The 18,258-nt window shown below is 49.0% G+C and overlaps 1 protein-coding gene across 3 annotated transcripts in view; it reads right to left on the reverse strand.

The window, feature by feature from the left end:
- Positions 1-500: 500 nt before the first annotated feature.
- Positions 501-18,258, reverse strand: part of LOC115091734 (F-box/WD repeat-containing protein 7-like) — a 137,822-nt gene continuing 120,064 nt past the window's right edge. For all 3 annotated transcript variants that reach the window (XM_029601898.1, XM_029601897.1, XM_029601899.1), the window contains 2 exons: positions 8,138-8,348; positions 501-1,640 (listed from right to left, as the gene is read on the reverse strand). In XM_029601898.1, coding sequence (XP_029457758.1) covers positions 1,372-1,640; positions 8,138-8,348 — 480 coding nt within the window. In that variant the 3' untranslated portion in view covers positions 501-1,371. The remainder of the gene's footprint in view (positions 1,641-8,137; positions 8,349-18,258) is intronic.

Genomic DNA, 18,258 nt, shown 5'->3' on the forward strand with positions numbered 1-18,258 from the left:
GGGAGGGGGAGTCAGATCCACCACCGTCACGCCAAAATGTTGAAATGCCTCTTGGCTTCCCTATGAGATACTGCAGCAGATTCCCCCTGGCACGCAGCCGCTGGATATACTCAGGACCAGGAGACGGAGGGGCGACTGACGCAGAGTGACGCTGCTCAGGATTCGTTCACGGGGAGCTAGCTGAGCTGGGGCTGCTTTTCAAAATAGACTCAAAACAGTTTTTAGTTTTGCTCTGATTCTTCAAAGCTTCCTAAAGTGGAGGCAATGCTACCATGAGCACAGGAGGGCCAGTAAGTGCCTCACCCCGTCCCTTCTACAGCAGAGCACTAAGGCACACCCCCCCCCCCCCCTTCCCTCCTGCGACCAGGAGCCTCTCACACCCCCCCAAGGTCATCAGGAAGGATTTGCAGACTCTCTAGCTCTGTTCACATCCAAACCTACCACTCTGGAAAGAAAGAGACCGCGCTGCTGCTGCGGAGAATGCCAGCGTGCTCACTCCGTCAGTGTACATAAATATATTTATATATATATTATATATATGTATAAAACATGCCTTCTCTCTATACAGAACTGTACACAGTCACTCTTCGCACCGTGGGCCGCCCTCTGAATGTCTTCATTAAATAAACACTAGGGTTGTACAAAGGAAAGGGGAGAATCACGGCTTCTTTTGCACACACTCGCCGTGCAAGCAGCAAGGGCCTCCTTCTGGGGTCTGGCTCCGTGTCTAATAAGATCTTGCAAATGATCACGTGGCACGAGAGACCTTCCAGCATCATTTCTGGGCTCCCACGCAGGACCAGGGATGGCTCAGTTCTTGACGGGCATAGAAGATACACCCGGAGTCAGAGAAAAGGATTCAGTGTGTTCAAGCAGACGAGATGTTCCAGGGACAAAGACGGAGCCCTCTCCCCCAAGGGTCTCGGAGCAGCTAAAACACACATCCCTACCCCTATGGGGAATGCTCTGGCACACGGTGAGGATGCAGGAAATGAAATTCAAGTCATGGCAGCTCCCGTCGGATTGCAGCAGTCAATGATCTCCAGTGGGAAGAGAAGGGATTACTGAGTGCTCCTTGTGAGAGGGGGAAAGCAGGGAGGGGGATGTCTGAGAGAGGAGGAGGAGGAGGTCTGAGAGAGGAGGAGAAGGAGGTCTGAGAGAGGAGGAGGAGAAGGAGGTCAGAGAGGGAGGAGAAGGTCAGAGAGGGGGGGGGGGGAGGTCTGGGAGAGGAGGAGCAGAGCTAGCTGGAGAATGTCAAAGAGAGAGAGAGTATGGGTAGGGAGAGAGAGAGGAAAGAGGAGCCAGAGAAGCTGGGACATGATGAGAGAGGGGGAGAGAGCGGTGCCCGTCCCTAAAACAGGAGTTCCAGTCTCATTTCATATCCACATCGAAGTCCAGCACCAGTAACTTGGTCTCCTCCGTCCCGTTCCTACTGCCCACCGCACACACCAGCTTTGTGTTGGAGGCCCGGATCCTCCAGACCACGCCGCCACTCCCACCACTCTCCAGCGCCACCAGGTTGCGGATGAATTCACCAGTCTTCAAGTCCCAGAGCTTCACGGTGCCATCGTCCGAGCTGGTGACCACAAACTTGGAGCTGAACTGCAGGCAGGTGACAGCACTCTGGTGCTTCTGAGGGCCTGCATGGGGCAGAGAGAGGAGAGAGATGAGAAAAGGCCCACCCACCCAACACTCTCCCCCAGGGAAAGTCACACCCTCCACCATAACTTACCCTACAGTGCGTGTCTATCACCCTCCCTCCCCACTATCACTAATAACTGTAACCAGCACCCTGTCCCTCCCAACACACTACAGGACGCATAAGCACCACACCCTCACCCCCTCCCCCTACTACCCCTTACTCTGCAATATTTAATCACCCTCCCCCCCTCCCATCACCCTGCACCCTCCCCCTCTCCACTATCCCTTATCCTGCCCAATATCTGTAAACAATGCCCCTCCCTCCCATCACCCTGCAGTGTCTGTAACACCACCCTCCCCCTCCCCACTATCCCTTATCCTGCCCAATATCTGTAAACAATGCCCCTCCCTCCCATCACCCTGCAGTGTCTGTAACACCACTCTCCCCCTCCCCACTATCCCTTATCCTGCACAATATCTGTAAACAATGCCCCCTCCCTCCCATCACCCTGCAGTGTCTGTAACACCACTATCCCCCTCCCCACTATCCCTTATCCTGCAAAATATCTGTAAACAATGCCCCTCCCTCCCATCACCCTGCACTGTCTGTAACACCACTCTCCCCCTCCCCACTATCCCTTATCCTGCACAATATCTGTAAACAATGCCCCCTCCCTCCCATCACCCTGCAGTGTCTGTAACACCACTCTCCCCCTCCCCACTATCCCTTATCCTGCACAATATCTGTAAACAATGCCCCTCCCTCCCATCACCCTGCAGTGTCTGTAACACCACCCTCCCCCTCCTCACTATCCCTTATCCTGCACAATATCTGTAGACAATGCCCCCTCCCTCCCATCACCCTGCAGTGTCTGTAACACCACTCTCCCCCTCCCCACTATCCCTTATCCTGCACAATATCTGTAAACAATGCCCCTCCCTCCCATCACCCTGCAGTGTCTGTAACACCACCCTCCCCCTCCCCACTATACCTTATCCTGCACAATATCTGTAAACAATGCCCCCTCCCTCCCATCACCCTGCACTGTCTGTAACACCACCCTCCCCCTCCTCACTATCCCTTATCCTGCACAATATCTGTAAACAATGTCCCCTCCCTCCCATCACCCTGCACTGTCTGTACCACCCTCCCCCTCCCCACTATCCCTTATCCTGCACAATATCTGTAAACAATGCCCCCTCCCTCCCATCACCCTGCAGTGTCTGTAACACCACTCTCCCCCTCCCCACTATCCCTTATCCTGCACAATATCTGTAAACAATGCCCCCTCCCTCCCATCACCCTGCACTGTCTGTAACACCACCCTCCCCCTCCTCACTATCCCTTATCCTGCACAATATCTGTAAACAATGCCCCCTCCCATCACCCTGCACTGTCTGTAACACCACTCTCCCCCTCCCCACTATCCCTTATCCTGCACAATATCTGTAAACAATGCCCCTCCCTCCCATCACCCTGCAGTGTCTGTAACACCACCCTCCCCCTCCTCACTATCCCTTATCCTGCACAATATCTGTAAACAATGCCCCCTCCCTCCCATCACCCTGCAGTGTCTGTAACACCACTCTCCCCCTCCCCACTATCCCTTATCCTGCACAATATCTGTAAACAATGCCCCTCCCTCCCATCACCCTGCAGTGTCTGTAACACCACCCTCCCCCTCCCCACTATACCTTATCCTGCACAATATCTGTAAACAATGCCCCCTCCCTCCCATCACCCTGCACTGTCTGTAACACCACCCTCCCCCTCCTCACTATCCCTTATCCTGCACAATATCTGTAAACAATGTCCCCTCCCTCCCATCACCCTGCACTGTCTGTACCACCCTCCCCCTCCCCACTATCCCTTATCCTGCACAATATCTGTAAACAATGCCCCCTCCCTCCCATCACCCTGCAGTGTCTGTAACACCACTCTCCCCCTCCCCACTATCCCTTATCCTGCACAATATCTGTAAACAATGCCCCCTCCCTCCCATCACCCTGCACTGTCTGTAACACCACCCTCCCCCTCCCCACTATCCCTTATTCTGCACAATATCTGTAAACAATGCCCCTCCCTCCCATCAACCTGCACTGTCTGTAACACCACTCTCCCCCTCCCCACTATCCCTTATCCTGCACAATATCTGTAAACAATGCCCCTCCCTCCCATCAACCTGCACTGTCTGTAACACCACTCTCCCCCTCCCCACTATCCCTTATCCTGCACAATATCTGTAAACAATGTCCCCTCCCTCCCATCACCCTGCAGTGTCTAACACCACTCTCCCCCTCTCCACTATCCCTTATCCTGCACAATATCTGTAAACAATGCCCCTCCCTCCCATCACCTTGCACTGTCTGGAAGCACCCACCCCCTCCCCACTATCCCTTATCCTGCACAATATCTGTAAACAATGCCCCCTCCCTCCCATCACCTTGCACTGTCTGGAAGCAGGTGTTAGTACTGCCCTCTTCCTCTGAGTAATGTTGTGGTTTATTAATCTGAATGGTTGAGGGTAACAGATTGCATCTGTGTGAGAGTGTATTGTTATATCAGTGCTTTTGTATTTTAAGTTGTTCATCGCTTTGGACATCTATTTTCTAGCCCTTTATAATTTTAAGGTATACACCAAAGTAAAGCTTTGTAAGGAAACAATCCAAGGATCCATAAGTTATAATGGAACTTAGATTTATTTTATTTATTTATTTATTTATTGTTTTTGTTATACCGAGTTTCATGACAGGCATCACATCAACCCGGTTTACAATTAACAAAGTGTGAAAGGCATAACGTAGCGTAATAAACAATATTCTCAATAAAAACCTTGAACTTTAAATACTTTAAATAGATGTATTACAATGCACATCAAGGGGATATTTATTTTTAATTGAGAAAGCAGTATAGAAGATTTTTAATAAAATAAATATCGCCCACCTACTTTCCTGCAGTCTCCAAGCATTGCCCCCTCCCTTCCATTTTTAATCTATTGTGCCTGTAAGCACCGCCCCTTCCTACACACCACTCACCCTGCAGTGTAAGCACCGCCCCTTCCTACACACCACTTACCCTGCAGTGACTGTAAGCACCGCCCCTTCCTACACACCACTCACCCTGCAGTGACTGTAAGCACCGCCCCTTCCTACACACTCACCCTGCAGTGTAAGCACCGCCCCTTCCTACACACCACTTACCCTGCAGTGGCTGTAAGCACCGCCCCTTCCTACACACCACTCACCCTGCAGTGCCTGTAAGCACCGCCCCTTCCTACACACCACTCACCCTGCAGTGCCTGTAAGCACCGCCCCTTCCTACACACCACTCACCCTGCAGTGACTGTAAGCACCGCCCCTTCCTACACACTCACCCTGCAGTGTAAGCACCGCCCCTTCCTACACACCACTCACCCTGCAGTGTAAGCACCGTCCCTTCCTACAGACCACTTACCCTGCAGTGCCTGTAAGCACCGCCCCTTCCTACACACCACTTACCCTGCAGTGCCTGTAAGCACTGCCCCTTCCTACACACCAATCACCCTGCAGTGCCTGTAAGCACCGGCCCTTCCTACAAACCACTTACCCTGCAGTGCCTGTAAGCACCGCCGCTTCCTACACACCACTTACCCTGCAGTGCCTGTAAGCACCTTCCCTTCCTACACACCACTTACCCTGCAGTGCCTGTAAGCACCATCCCTTCCTACAGACCACTTACCCTGCAGTGCCTGTAAGCACTGTCCCTTCCTACAAACCACTTACCCTGCAGTGCCTGTAAGCACCGCCCCTTCCTACACACCACCCACCCTGCAGTGCCTGTAAGCACCGCCCCTTCCTACACACCACTCACCCTGCAGTGCCTGTAAGCACCTTCCCTTCCTACACACCACTTACCCTGCAGTGCCTGTAAGCACCGCCCCTTCCTACACACCACTTACCCTGCAGTGCCTGTAAGCACCTTCCCTTCCTACACACCACTTACCCTGCAGTGCCTGTAAGCACTGCCCCTTCCTACACACCACTTACCCTGCAGTGCCTGTAAGCACCATCCCTTCCTACACACCACTCACCCTGCAGTGTAAGCACCGCCCCTTCCTACACACCACTCACCCTGCAGTGCCTGTAAGCACCGTCCCTTCCTACACACCACTTACCCTGCAGTGCCTGTAAGCACCATCCCTTCCTACACACCACTCACCCTGCAGTGTAAGCACCGCCCCTTCCTACACACCACTCACCCTGCAGTGCCTGTAAGCACCACCCCTCCCTGCCTACCAGTTACCCCGCTGTGTCTAACCACTGACCCTCTCTATATACTAACACTGCAGTGTCTGTAAGCACTTCCCTATCCCTGCCTATCATTTACCCTGCAGTGTTTGTAAGCATCGCTCCACCCTACACACTGACAACCTGCAGTCTCTCCCCCTCCACACTAACCCTGCAGTGTCTGTAAGCATTGTATCTCCCTGCACACTAACACTTACCCTCAGTGCATGTAAGCACCACCCCTCCCTGTACACCAACACTTACTCTGCAGTGCATGTAAACACTGCCCAATTCCTGCCTATCACTTACCCGGCAGTGTCTGCAAGCCCCTTCCTTCTTTCCCCACTTTTGCTAACCCAGCAGTGCCTGTAAGCCCTGCCCCTTCCTTCCCCACTTTCACTTACCCTGCAGTGTCTGTAAGCTCTGCCTCTTCCTTCCCCACTTTCACTTACCCTACAGTGTCTGTAAGCCCTGCCCTTTCTCCCCCCGCTATCACTTACCCTGCAGTGTGTAAGCACTGCCCCTTCCTTCCCCACTTTCGCTTACCTTGCAGTGTCTGCAATCCCCACCCCCTTCCTTCCCCACTATCACTTACCCTGCAATATCTGTAAGCACCGCCCCTCCCTACACACTAACCCCTGTAATTTCTGTAAGCACGGCCCCTCCCTACACAATAACACCCTGTAATGTCTGTAAGCACCGCCCCTTCCCTACACACTAACACCCTGTAATGTCTGTAAGCACCGCCCCTCCCTACACACTAACCCCTGTAATGTCTGTAAGCACCGCCCCTCCCTACACAATAACCCCTGTAATGTCTGTAAGCACCGCCCTTCCCTACACACTAACACCCTGTAATGTCTGTAAGCACCACCCCTCCCTACACAATAACCCCTGTAATGTCTGTAAGCACCGCCCTTCCCTACACACTAACACCCTGTAATGTCTGTAAGCACCGCCCTTCCCTACACACTAACACCCTGTAATGTCTGTAAGCACTGCCCCTCCCTACACACTAACCCCTGTAATGTCTGTAAGCACCGCCCCTCCCTACACACTAACCCCTGTAATGTCTGTAAGCACCGCCCCCTCCCTACACAATAACACCCTGTAATGTCTGTAAGCACTGCCCCTTCCCTACACACTAACACCCTGTAATGTCTGTAAGCACCGCCCCCTCCCTACACACTAACACCCTGTAATGTCTGTAAGCACCGCCCCCTCCCTATACACTAACACCCTGTAATGTCTGTAAGCACCGCCCCTCCCTACACACTAACACCCTGTAATGCCTGTAAGCACCGCCCCTCCCTACACACTAACACCCTGTAATGTCTGTAAGCACCGCCCCTCCCTACACACTAACACCCTGTAATGTCTGAAGCACCGCCCCTCCCTACACACTAACACCCTGCAATGTCTGTAAGCACCGCCCCTCCCTACACACTAACCCCTGTAATGTCTGTAAGCACCGCCCCTCCCTACACACTAACACCCTGTAATGTCTGTAAGCACCGCCCCTCCCTACACACTAACACCCTGTAATGTCTGTAAGCACCACCCCTCCCTACACACTAACCCCTGTAATGTCTGTAAGCACCGCCCCTCCCTACACACTAACACCCTGTAATGCCTGTAAGCACCGCCCCTCCCTACACACTAACACCCTGTAATGTCTGTAAGCACCGCCCCTCCCTACACACTAACACCCTGTAATGTCTGTAAGCACCGCCCCTCCCTACACACTAACACCCTGCAATGTCTGTAAGCACCGCCCCTCCCTACACACTAACCCCCTGTAATGTCTGTAAGCACCGCCCCTCCCTACACACTAACACCCTGTAATGTCTGTAAGCACCGCCCCTCCCTACACACTAACACCCTGTAATGTCTGTAAGCACCGCCCCTCCCTACACACTAACACCCTGTAATGCCTGTAAGCACCGCCCCTCCCTACACACTAACACCCTGTAATGTCTGTAAGCCACCGCCCCCTCCCTACACACTAACACCCTGTAATGTCTGTAAGCACCGCCCCTCCCTACACACTAACACCCTGCAATGTCTGTAAGCACCGCCCCTCCCTACACACTAACCCCTGTAATGTCTGTAAGCACCGCCCCTCCCTACACACTAACACCCTGTAATGTCTGTAAGCACCACCCCTCCCTACACACTAACCCCTGTAATGTCTGTGAGCCCTGCCCCTTCTTCCCCCGCTATCACTTACCCTGCAGTGTCTGTAAGCACTGTCCGGTTTTGATGTCCCAGATTTTTACAGTGGAGTCTGCGTTACCAGAGACCAAAGTGCTGTGTCTGAGTTCCATGCCACTGGTGAGGGACTGGTGGCCCATAAGTGTATGCAAACAATTTCCACTTTCCACATCCCAGACTCGGATTGAGGTGTCCAGCGAGCCACTGACAATGTGTGTCCCATCAAACTATGAGGAGAAAGGACAGGTCATAACATGTACCATTACCACAGTGAAGGAATGGCAGAAAGAACAAGTTATAACTAGGACCACTCGTTTTTACCCTTTCAGACTGATTTAAAGAGCAGCTCCAGTGCTGCAGAAGCAGTGTCTCAAGGTTTCCAGCAACTGCTAGCAGCCAGCATGGGCCAAAGCACCTACAGCATTTCAAGTCTCAGCACCCACCAACGAAAGCGCCTGCTCCTCCTTCCCCTCTAGCATCCAAAGTGCCTGCTGCATGGTGTCGCATTTGAAGCTGCCCGGCACAAAAGCAGAAGTGCAGAGCGCAGAAGCCTCAGGAAGCTGCTGCTGGAGCAGCACCAGTAAGGAGTAATGCTGGTGCAGTGGGGAGTGGGAAGGGAAGAGGGAGCTTCTTAGGGTGTGGAGAGAGAAAGGGGCATGCTAGGGCATGCAAGCAGATAGGGATGCTTCTGAATGAGTGAGCATTGTACTGGCTTCTCTCCAAACTAAACTCCAATATTTACCCACAATAATTAGTCACATTTTTCACTGATTTTTTTTGTTTTGTTCTTGACATAATAAACCCTGATAAATTCATAGGAAAATGAAAACAAATAAAAAACAAAAATGAAGGTCCTTATTTGTTTTGGGTTTGCAAATATTAAAACTGTAATAAATGAATACTTTTTAACAGGTTGATTCAGTGAAAATCTCTTTGCATTTCTCTTGGCTTTGTGCATTTGGTTTAGTAACCAATTATTTGTTTTCTGTTGGTACAATATGACTACCTCTGTCATATTGTACCAACAGAAAACAAATAATTGGTTACTAAACCAAATGCACAAAGCTGTCATTTTTACTTATTCTGATGAAGCATTATCTTCTTTATTGGACATGACTCTTTTTCAGAATGTTGATACAAATGTTCAGTTGCCAATGGACCCATCTTACTCGTTTACGTAAGTGCTTAATTCGGTCTGACCTCCACGCTTCTACACTAACTGAATATCTATGAATTAAGAGAATTCCATGGGGTTTACATATTAAGGAGCCTCATTTGTTTTCTGAAAATGAGGCCTTTATATCTCGTCAAAACAAAAAATTAAATATACGTAGGATGGATCTAATGACCCTAACTATAGAGACCACTCAGTCATCAGTGTTAGATGTTTGTAAAAATCTTGAATTGAAAGTGGAAGGTTTGAAGCAATTAATGGTAATTGACCAGTTTGAAGTACGCCATGATGAGTATCTTTGTTCCATGGAGTCTTAAATCTGAGTTGGAAGCTTTCAAACTGAAGTTTAGACGTGACTAAGGGGATTACCAACAAGGTTTTGTATATCCCTGGATGTCCAAGTACTCATCCGTTTAAATCCCGCAAGATGGTCAAATTTGATTCATCTTCAGATGATTCATCAGAAGAGGATATGCATGTTCCACCCTTTTTTACATTAACTCCACAGGGCACAGTGGAAACCCAGAGGTCAGTCCTCAAATCAGGCTGCAGGCCAGACCCCGGTAAGTACCTGAAATTTTGGATCCTTCTTAATTTATATTCACATCCCATTTCACTTGTGGAATCCAGGGTTTTGGGGAGGGGTTAGTGTAGCTGGGTTTAAAAAAGGTTTGGATAGGTTTTTGGAGGAGAAGTCCAATACCTGCTATTAAGTTGACTTAGAAAATAGCCACTGCTATTACTAGCAACAGTAACATGGAATAGACAGTTTTTGGGTACTTGCCAGGTTCTTAAGGCCTGGACTGGCCACTGTTGGAAACAGGATGCTGGGCTTGATGGACCCTTGGTCTGACCCAGCATGGCATGTTCTTATGTGTTTATCCTTTTCTCCTACAACCTTCATGACCCATTTATGTTGCAAACTTATTTACATTTTTCAGATCTTTAAATTTGCATTTGTTTTTCCAAGAATGTTTCGGCTGGTGATTTTGTTTTGATGCGTCCTTCTACATGGTATCCTCCAGGACTTATTGGCTTTAGAAATTTCCAAACATTTTAGTCATCTAAATTTATCTAAAGTTGAGCGTTGGACAATTCCTAGGCTCATTGGTATGATTTCTTTAATGGTCAATGATACTTTTGATCTGGATGTTATTACTTCAAGAGAAGTGTCTCTTGATTGGGCAACATCTATGTATAACATTGCTTTTATAGTCTCCCCAAGGTACACAAGAATCTGGAAAAAACTCCAGGTAGATCCATTGCTTCTGGTCTTAATTCAGTGCTTGTGCCACTTTCCAGATTTGTGGACAAGTTCTTGCAGCATTTTGTCAGCCAGGCTTATGTCTGGGATTCATCTCACATAATTGAGTGAATCTGCAATATTCCATCTGTTATAGGGGAAATACGGTTAGTAGAATTGAATATAGAGTCACTCTATTCCGATATTTGCCAGTTGGAGACTATTTGGATTCTTGTGAATCTCCGTGTAGAGCTTCCACGTCTATTTTGGCTGTTTTAACATTGGTGGCTTTAACTGAAAACTATTTTGAATTTAACAGAGATATGTATAAACAGATAAAGGGTACAGCAATGGGGGCCATGAAAATAGATGAGTGTATGCATTGCCATTTTGGGATCAGATTCCATTGTGGTTATACTTTATTGATGTCTTCTTGTTGTGGCGGGGTTCTCAAATGGATTTTTGAGGTTTTTTAAATTCTCGGGATGTAAATCTTAGATTCACATATATTATGGATAGGTATCACAATCCTTTTTTGGATATGTGGATAGGTTATAATGAGGGCTATTTTTCTACGAATCTGTATACTAAGCCAACAGATAGGAATCATTTGCTCTATTTTGAGAGTTTTCATCCAAGACATTTGGTAGCAAATAGGAAAATTGGTTCTTACCTGCTAATTTTCGTTCCTGTAATACCACAGATCAGTCCAGATAAGTGGGTTTTGCATTCATACCAGCAGATGGAGGCAGAGAACAAAAACTTTGAGGCACTGCTACATAACAGAGAGTGCCACTTGCAGTCCCTCAGTATTGACCTGTACCCAAGCCAAAGATTAGAACTTAAAACCCTCTCCAGGGTGAACAAGTAAAGCAGGGTTAGAATCCCCTGCACTGGAGCATCTCTCATCTCCAGAAACCACATGTACAAACTGCAAAAAACCCCTTGAGATATGATAAACCAGCTATTAGGAAGCAGTCTATCAGCAGCGATGGGGAGGGTCTCCATACTGATCTGTGGTATTACAGGAACGAAAATTAGCAGGAGAACCAATTTTCCTTTCCTGTTCATACCCAGATCAGTCCAGACAAGTGGGATGTATCCAAGCACCCCTAAACTGGGCGGGAACCTGAAAGACCCGCAAGCAACACACTCTCACCAAAGAACACATCCTCCTGCGCCCCTCACATCTAAAACGGCAATGACTGGTGAAAGTATGACATGAGGACTACACCGCCACTCTACAAATCTCCTGAGGAGATAGCAACTGACACTGCCCAAGAGGTCGCCTGTGCTCTTGTAGAATGCGCTTTCAGCCCTACTGGAATCCTGTGCACTTTACAAATATAAAACAGAGCAAATGGCCTCCTTCAGCCAACAAGCAATCGTGGCCTTTCAGGCGTCTCCTTTCCTCGAGCCACCGAACAAGTCAAAAAGGTGATCTGACCGCAGAAAGGAATTAGTGATCTCCAAATACTGCAACAGAGTCCGCCTAACATCCAACAGATGCAACTCTCTCCTGTGGAGAAGTCCTAGACCACTCCGGAAATGTCAGAAGATCCACTGTCTGATTGCCATGAAGAGAGGACACCACCTTCAACAAAAAGGAGGGGATCGTCTGCAACGTGACCCCATCATTAGAAATTTGTAGGAAAGCGTCCCTGCACAATAGCGCCTGTAATTCCTAAATCCGCTTGGCAGATCATATGGCCACCAGAAACACTGCCTTCAAAGTCAGATCCTTCAATGTCACCCTTCTCAAAGACTCAAAATCGCAGCACAGAGCACTCGCAGAACTAAATTGAGGTTCCAATTTGGACACAAATTCTGCACCGGAGGCCACAAATGCTTCATTCCCCTTCAGGAATCAAACCACATCAGGATGAGAGTCCAAAGACTTCTCCCACATATTACCCCTAAGGGAACCCAAAGTGGATACCTGAATGTGAAGAGAACTATGGGACAGACCCATAGACAATCCCTCCTGCAAAAAAACCCAAAATCTGAGGAACTTTTACAGACAAAGGATCCAAGCTCTGCTTTAGGCACCATGACTCAGACTCTCCAAACCCTGACATATGCCAGAGAAGTAGTGAGTTTCTGAACCTGGAGCAGGGTAGAAATGACATGTTCCGAATAGCCTTTCAGATGTAGCTGCCGCCTTTCAAAATCCAAGCCATGAGACAGAAGTGATCCCCTCCTGATCGGAAAATATGGGACCTTGCTGAAGCAGATGTGGCAGATGGGCCAACCTGAGGGTTCCATCTACTGCAAGATGCATGAGATCAGCGAACCAAGGGCGCTGTGGCCAGCACCGACCCCAGATGCAACTCTATGTGCCACAGAACTCGCCTGACAAGAGGCCATAGAGGAAACACACATACAGAAGTCTCCCCATCAGCAGGGGACACACCAGAGAATCCAACCCCACTGCGCCTGCTTCTCATCTGTGGCTGAAAAACCTTGCCGTCTTGGCATTGGCCAACTGGGGGACACCCCATCTGGCACAAATGCAATTCCATGCATCCGGGGACAACTCCCATTCCCATGGATCCAATTGCTGCCTGCTAAGAAAATCCGCCTGCACATTGTTTGCACCCACGACATGCGAAGCCACTATTCTCTCTAAATGGAGTTCCGCCCAAACAAACAACTGTCGCGCTTCCAGAGCACCGCTTGACTTGTTATGCTTTGCTGTTGATGTATGCCATTGTCGCATTGTCTGAGAGGACACGAACCATTCTGCCTCTGACCCAGGGAAGGAAGGTCTCCAGTGCCCGTCAGCCTGCCCTTGTTTCCAGGCAACGGACCAGGACCCCACCTCCGCTGACCAAAGCCCTTGGGCCAACCACCTCACGCCACTCTGCTCCCAAACCTTTGAGACTGACATCCGTGGTCACCACTACTCAATCTGGGGTCTCCAACTCCATTCCCTTCTCCAGGTTGTGACGCAACAGCCAACACGATAGACTGGACCTGGACTCTTGCAGAAGAGGCTAAGGCAGAGGATACTCCTCCTACAAGGGATTCCACCTGGACAAAAACATGTTCTACAACAGTCTCATGTGCGTAAAGGCCCACAGAATCAAATCCAACATGGAAGTCATAGACCCCAGAACCTGTAAATAATCTCAGACCATTGGACTGATAGTTGAAGCAGACACGTCACTTGCACTTGTAACTTCGCCACTCTGTCCGGAGTCCGAAACACCCTGTGCCTCCTCTGTTTTTGCACAAATGAGCCAATCGTCTAGATATGGATAAACCAACATCCCCTCTCGATGAAGGGCTGCCATCATGACCACCATCACCTTCATGAAGGTTCATGGCACCGTGGCCAAATCGAATGGAAGAGCTCAAAACTGGAAGTGTTGGCCCAACACCATGAACCAAAGAAACTTCTGATGGTCCTGTCGAATAGGAATAAGCAGGTATGCCTCCCATCAAGTCCAATGACGGCAATGACTGCTGCAATCACTGTTCATGTCTCCATTCAAAAACGAGGAACCCTCAGGGCCCTGTTTACTTTTTGCAAGTCGATAATGGGCCGAAACATTCCTTCTTTCTTTGGAACCACAAAATAAATGGAGTACCTCCCTCATCCCTGCTCTTCCCACGGGTCGGGAATTATCGCATTTAATTGTAGCAGCCTCTGCAGAGTCACCCCCCCCCAACTGCCTCTCGCTTGCTTCAGGAGACAACAAGGGACTCCAGAAAGGCTTCCCTGACCAGGTGAGAAAATTCTAGTGCGTAACCATCTCTCACGACCTCAGAACCTAGCGGTCTGAGGTAATCTTGGCCCACTCATCGTAAAAGCTGGACAATCTGCCCCATACTGCTTCTATGGAGGAATAGGTGTTGCTGGCTTCATTGCGATGACTTTCCACCACCGGGCCCCTGGCCAGCAACATCCCTGGAAGATCTGCAGGAGCCTCAAAAGAATTGCTGTCATCCCACTGACTGCTTCACTCCCGCATTAGAAGAGAACTTGCCTGACTGAAACCTACATGACTCCCAAAAATGGGAGTGAGCCGTAAAAACCTTCTTATTGGTTTTCCTATCCTCCGGCAACCTGTTCCCTTTGGACTCTCCCAAAGTCTTCATCAATTGATCCAAATCCTCCCCAAGAAGAAGCTTCCCTTTTAAAAGGAAGATTATACAATTGGGCCTTGGACCACATATTCACTGACCAATTTTGCAGCACAACAGCCTGCGTGCCGCTACCGCCAAGACCATGCTCCTGGCTGAAGTGTGTACCAAACTGTAAAGCGCATCCGCAACATAAGCCACTCTAGCCTCCAGGCTCAAGGATTGGAGTGAACCGACATCACCTGAAAAGCCTTGATCCTGTGCCTTCTACACCCAGCACACACAAGCCCTCTGCATCATCCTGGCACAAATAGCAGCCCGGAGACTCAAAGCGGAAGCTTCAAACAATCACTTCAACTGAATTTCCAACTTGTGGTCCTGAACAACCTTCAGAGCGGCAGCCCCCGCCGCCAGGATGGTCGTCTTCTTGGTAACCGCCGACATCACCGCATCCACCTTAGGCAGTCACAGAAACTCCAAGTTCTCTTCTATCAGGGGGTACAGCTAGCCATGGCCCTGCCAACTTTAAGGCAAGCTTCCGTAAAGTCCCATTCCTGGTTCACCAATTTACGAATCTTAAGCAAGGAGAAGGCACTAATAGAACCCTGCAGCCCCATCCAGGACTGGATTCACGCCCTCATTATCCTAGTCTTCCTGAGTCACTTTGACTCCCAGTTCCTGCAACTCCTGAGGAACAAGGGGACACAATTCTTCCTTTTTAAATAAGCAGACCACCCTGGGGTCATCTCCGTCTGACACTGGAAACTCATCTGGATCATCCTTACTCCCATCTGGATCCGCATTAGGAGGCGTATCCGCGTCCACATCTGGATCTGCCCCATGCGAATTCAGAGGGTCCTCCAGCAGATCATCAATCACTAACATCTCTGGGATCAGCCATCGAACTTACACGACCTAGGCCCAAGCGTCGCAGCAGGTCCCCAGACACCCCCCCCCCATGAAGGGGCCACCTTAGGAGCCTTAGAAGAAAAAGGGGGTGGTCTCTCCTTCGGACGCTTAACCCCCATCCCCTTCCTAGCCAGGAAGGCCTTATGGAAGGAGCAGAATAAACTGCGGCGAGAACTTGTCAAGGTCCTCCGACTCATGCTCATCAAGACTGTCAGAGTCCTCTCCCCCACCCCATCCCTCCTGCACTGCAGGTGACAGGGGTGGGGGGGGGGGGGAAATCCCTGGACTCTCTTTGCTGCTGTGGGTTCCTGCACGCACTCTCCTGCAGGCAAAACTGCACTCAAAGTCCCCCGGGGCCGCAGTCCCTGACGAATGGAGGGCCCTCTTATGCAAGGCAGTCCCAGCCAAGGAGCTTTCGTCCCCCACTTCGCAGCCTGAGCACAGGGACCTAGCACTAAACTGTGCAGACCGCCTCATGCAGCTTTGGCACCATAAATCACGCAGTTAACAGAGAACAGCAGCAGGTTGCCACACACTGATAAGCGCGCTGCGCCAAAACAGTCAGCCCTGATCAGCACAGGAAAACTAACAATATCGCAGCCATGTCAAAAAGAAACACACACACAGCTCCGTACCTTTGGCCTGAGCGGCACTGAAGTGAAACTAAAACCGCACTGGCGGCTGCCACACTGCTGCGAACGCCGCCCTGACCGAGGCCTCCCTCGAACTCCCAGGACAGAGGGAGAAGGGTACTCACCCCAGGTTCCACCTCCATCCAGCACTGACAGCTCTTGCTATACCGACACCCTCACTGATGAGTGCCCAGACTGCTCCAACAAAAAGCAACCCTTTTTCTTTTTATAAACTTTAATGGCACCACAACAAACAGGATGCTTCCCTGGAAGAATGGTAAGGACTCAGTAGGGGACCTCTGAGATCCTGAGGGAACCAGTCCTTTGGCTATCAGGACCTCCAGCCAAACAAGGACAAAACACCAGCAGTTAGGGGTTTCCAACTCCCCTGGTTGCCTGTACTTGGACCGGTGCTTTTCAATATATATATAAATGATCTGGAAAGGAATACGACGAGTGAGGTTATCAAATTTGCAGATGATACAAAATTATTCAGAGTAGTTAAATCACAAGTGGATTGTGATACATTATAGGAGGACTTTGCAAGACTGGAAGATTGGGCATCCAATTGGCAGATGAAATTTAATGTGGACAAGTGCAAGGTGTTGCATATAGGGAAAAATAACCCTTGCTGTAATTACACGATGTTAGGTTCCATATTAGGAGCTACCTCACAGGAAAAAGATCTAGGCATCATAGTGGATAATACTTTAAAAATTGTCAGCTCAATGAGCTGCAGCAGTCAAAAAAGCAAACAGAATGTTAGGAATTATTAGGAAGGGAATGATTAATAAAACAGAAAATGTCATAATGCCTCTGTATCGCTCCATGGTGAGACCGCACCTTGAATACTGTGTACAATTCTGGTCCCCGCATCTCAAAAAAGATATAGTTGCGATGGAGAAGGTACAGAGAAGGGCAACAAAAATGATAAAAGGGGATGGAACAGCTCCCCTATGAGGAAAGGCTGAAGAGGTTAGGGCTGTTCAGCTTGGAGAAGAGATGACTGAGGGGGGATATGATAGAGGTCTTTAAGATCATGAGAGGTCTTGAACGAGTAGATGTGACTCGGTTATTTACACTTTCAAATAATAGAAGGACTAGGGGGCATTCCATGAAGTTAGCAAGTAGCACATTTAAGACTAATAGGAGAAAATTCTTTTTCACTCAACACACAATAAAGCTCTGGAATTTGTTGCCAGAGAATGTGGTTAGTGCAGTTAGTGTAGCTGGGTTCAAAAAAGGTTTGGATAAGTTCTTGGAGAAGTCCATTAATGGCTATTAATCAAGTTTACTTAGGGAATAGCCACTGCTATTACTGGCATCAGTAGCATGGGATCTTCTTAGTGTTTGGGTAATTGCCAGGTTCTTGTGGCCTGGTTTTGGCCTCTGTTGGAAACAGGATGCTGGGCTTGATGGACCCTTGGTCTGACCCAGCATGGCAATTTCTTATGTTCTTATATAAACAGATTTATTATTCACAAACAGCAAGGGCTTTATTCGATCGCCCCCGTCTATTTTACCTTAATTTGTCTGTACATCTCAGAAAGTTCACATTATAAAAAGACTGGCATTTAGTGCAGAGACTTTTTCAAATCATGTACCATCGTTTGCATCTAAAAGAGCTCAAAATTTCCAGGTCAATTAGTATTGCCATGTTTTTAGAATTCATGCACTGCTAATATAAGAGGAGGGCATCAATGTTGTGGCTGGTGTAAGATCTTTTGTACATCCTTTAACTGGGAAATATTATACATTGCCTTCTACTACTTCTACTATATCATCTCAAGTAGTTTATGCTATTTAGTATCCGTGCAACCTACTTTATGTAGGCAAAACTATGAGGCCAGTTAAACCATGATATTGGAACACTGCAGGGCTATAGAAACATAGAAATGACGGCAGAAGACGACCAAACCTTGTGGGTGGATGGAGGCTCCTTTGATGTAGGGCTGGCTGGAACATAACTATGCTAAAGTATCCAGTTTTTTGTTCTCTGTCCCATATATAATCCTAGAGGAGGTGATTTTAACCCCGTATTACCACAGAGCCACCATTAATCTCACTTCTTCGCGGCAGGGAGCTGCTCA

The sequence above is a fragment of the Rhinatrema bivittatum genome, chromosome 5, assembly GCF_901001135.1.
Source record: "Rhinatrema bivittatum chromosome 5, aRhiBiv1.1, whole genome shotgun sequence".
Lineage (NCBI taxonomy): Eukaryota > Metazoa > Chordata > Amphibia > Gymnophiona > Rhinatrematidae > Rhinatrema > Rhinatrema bivittatum.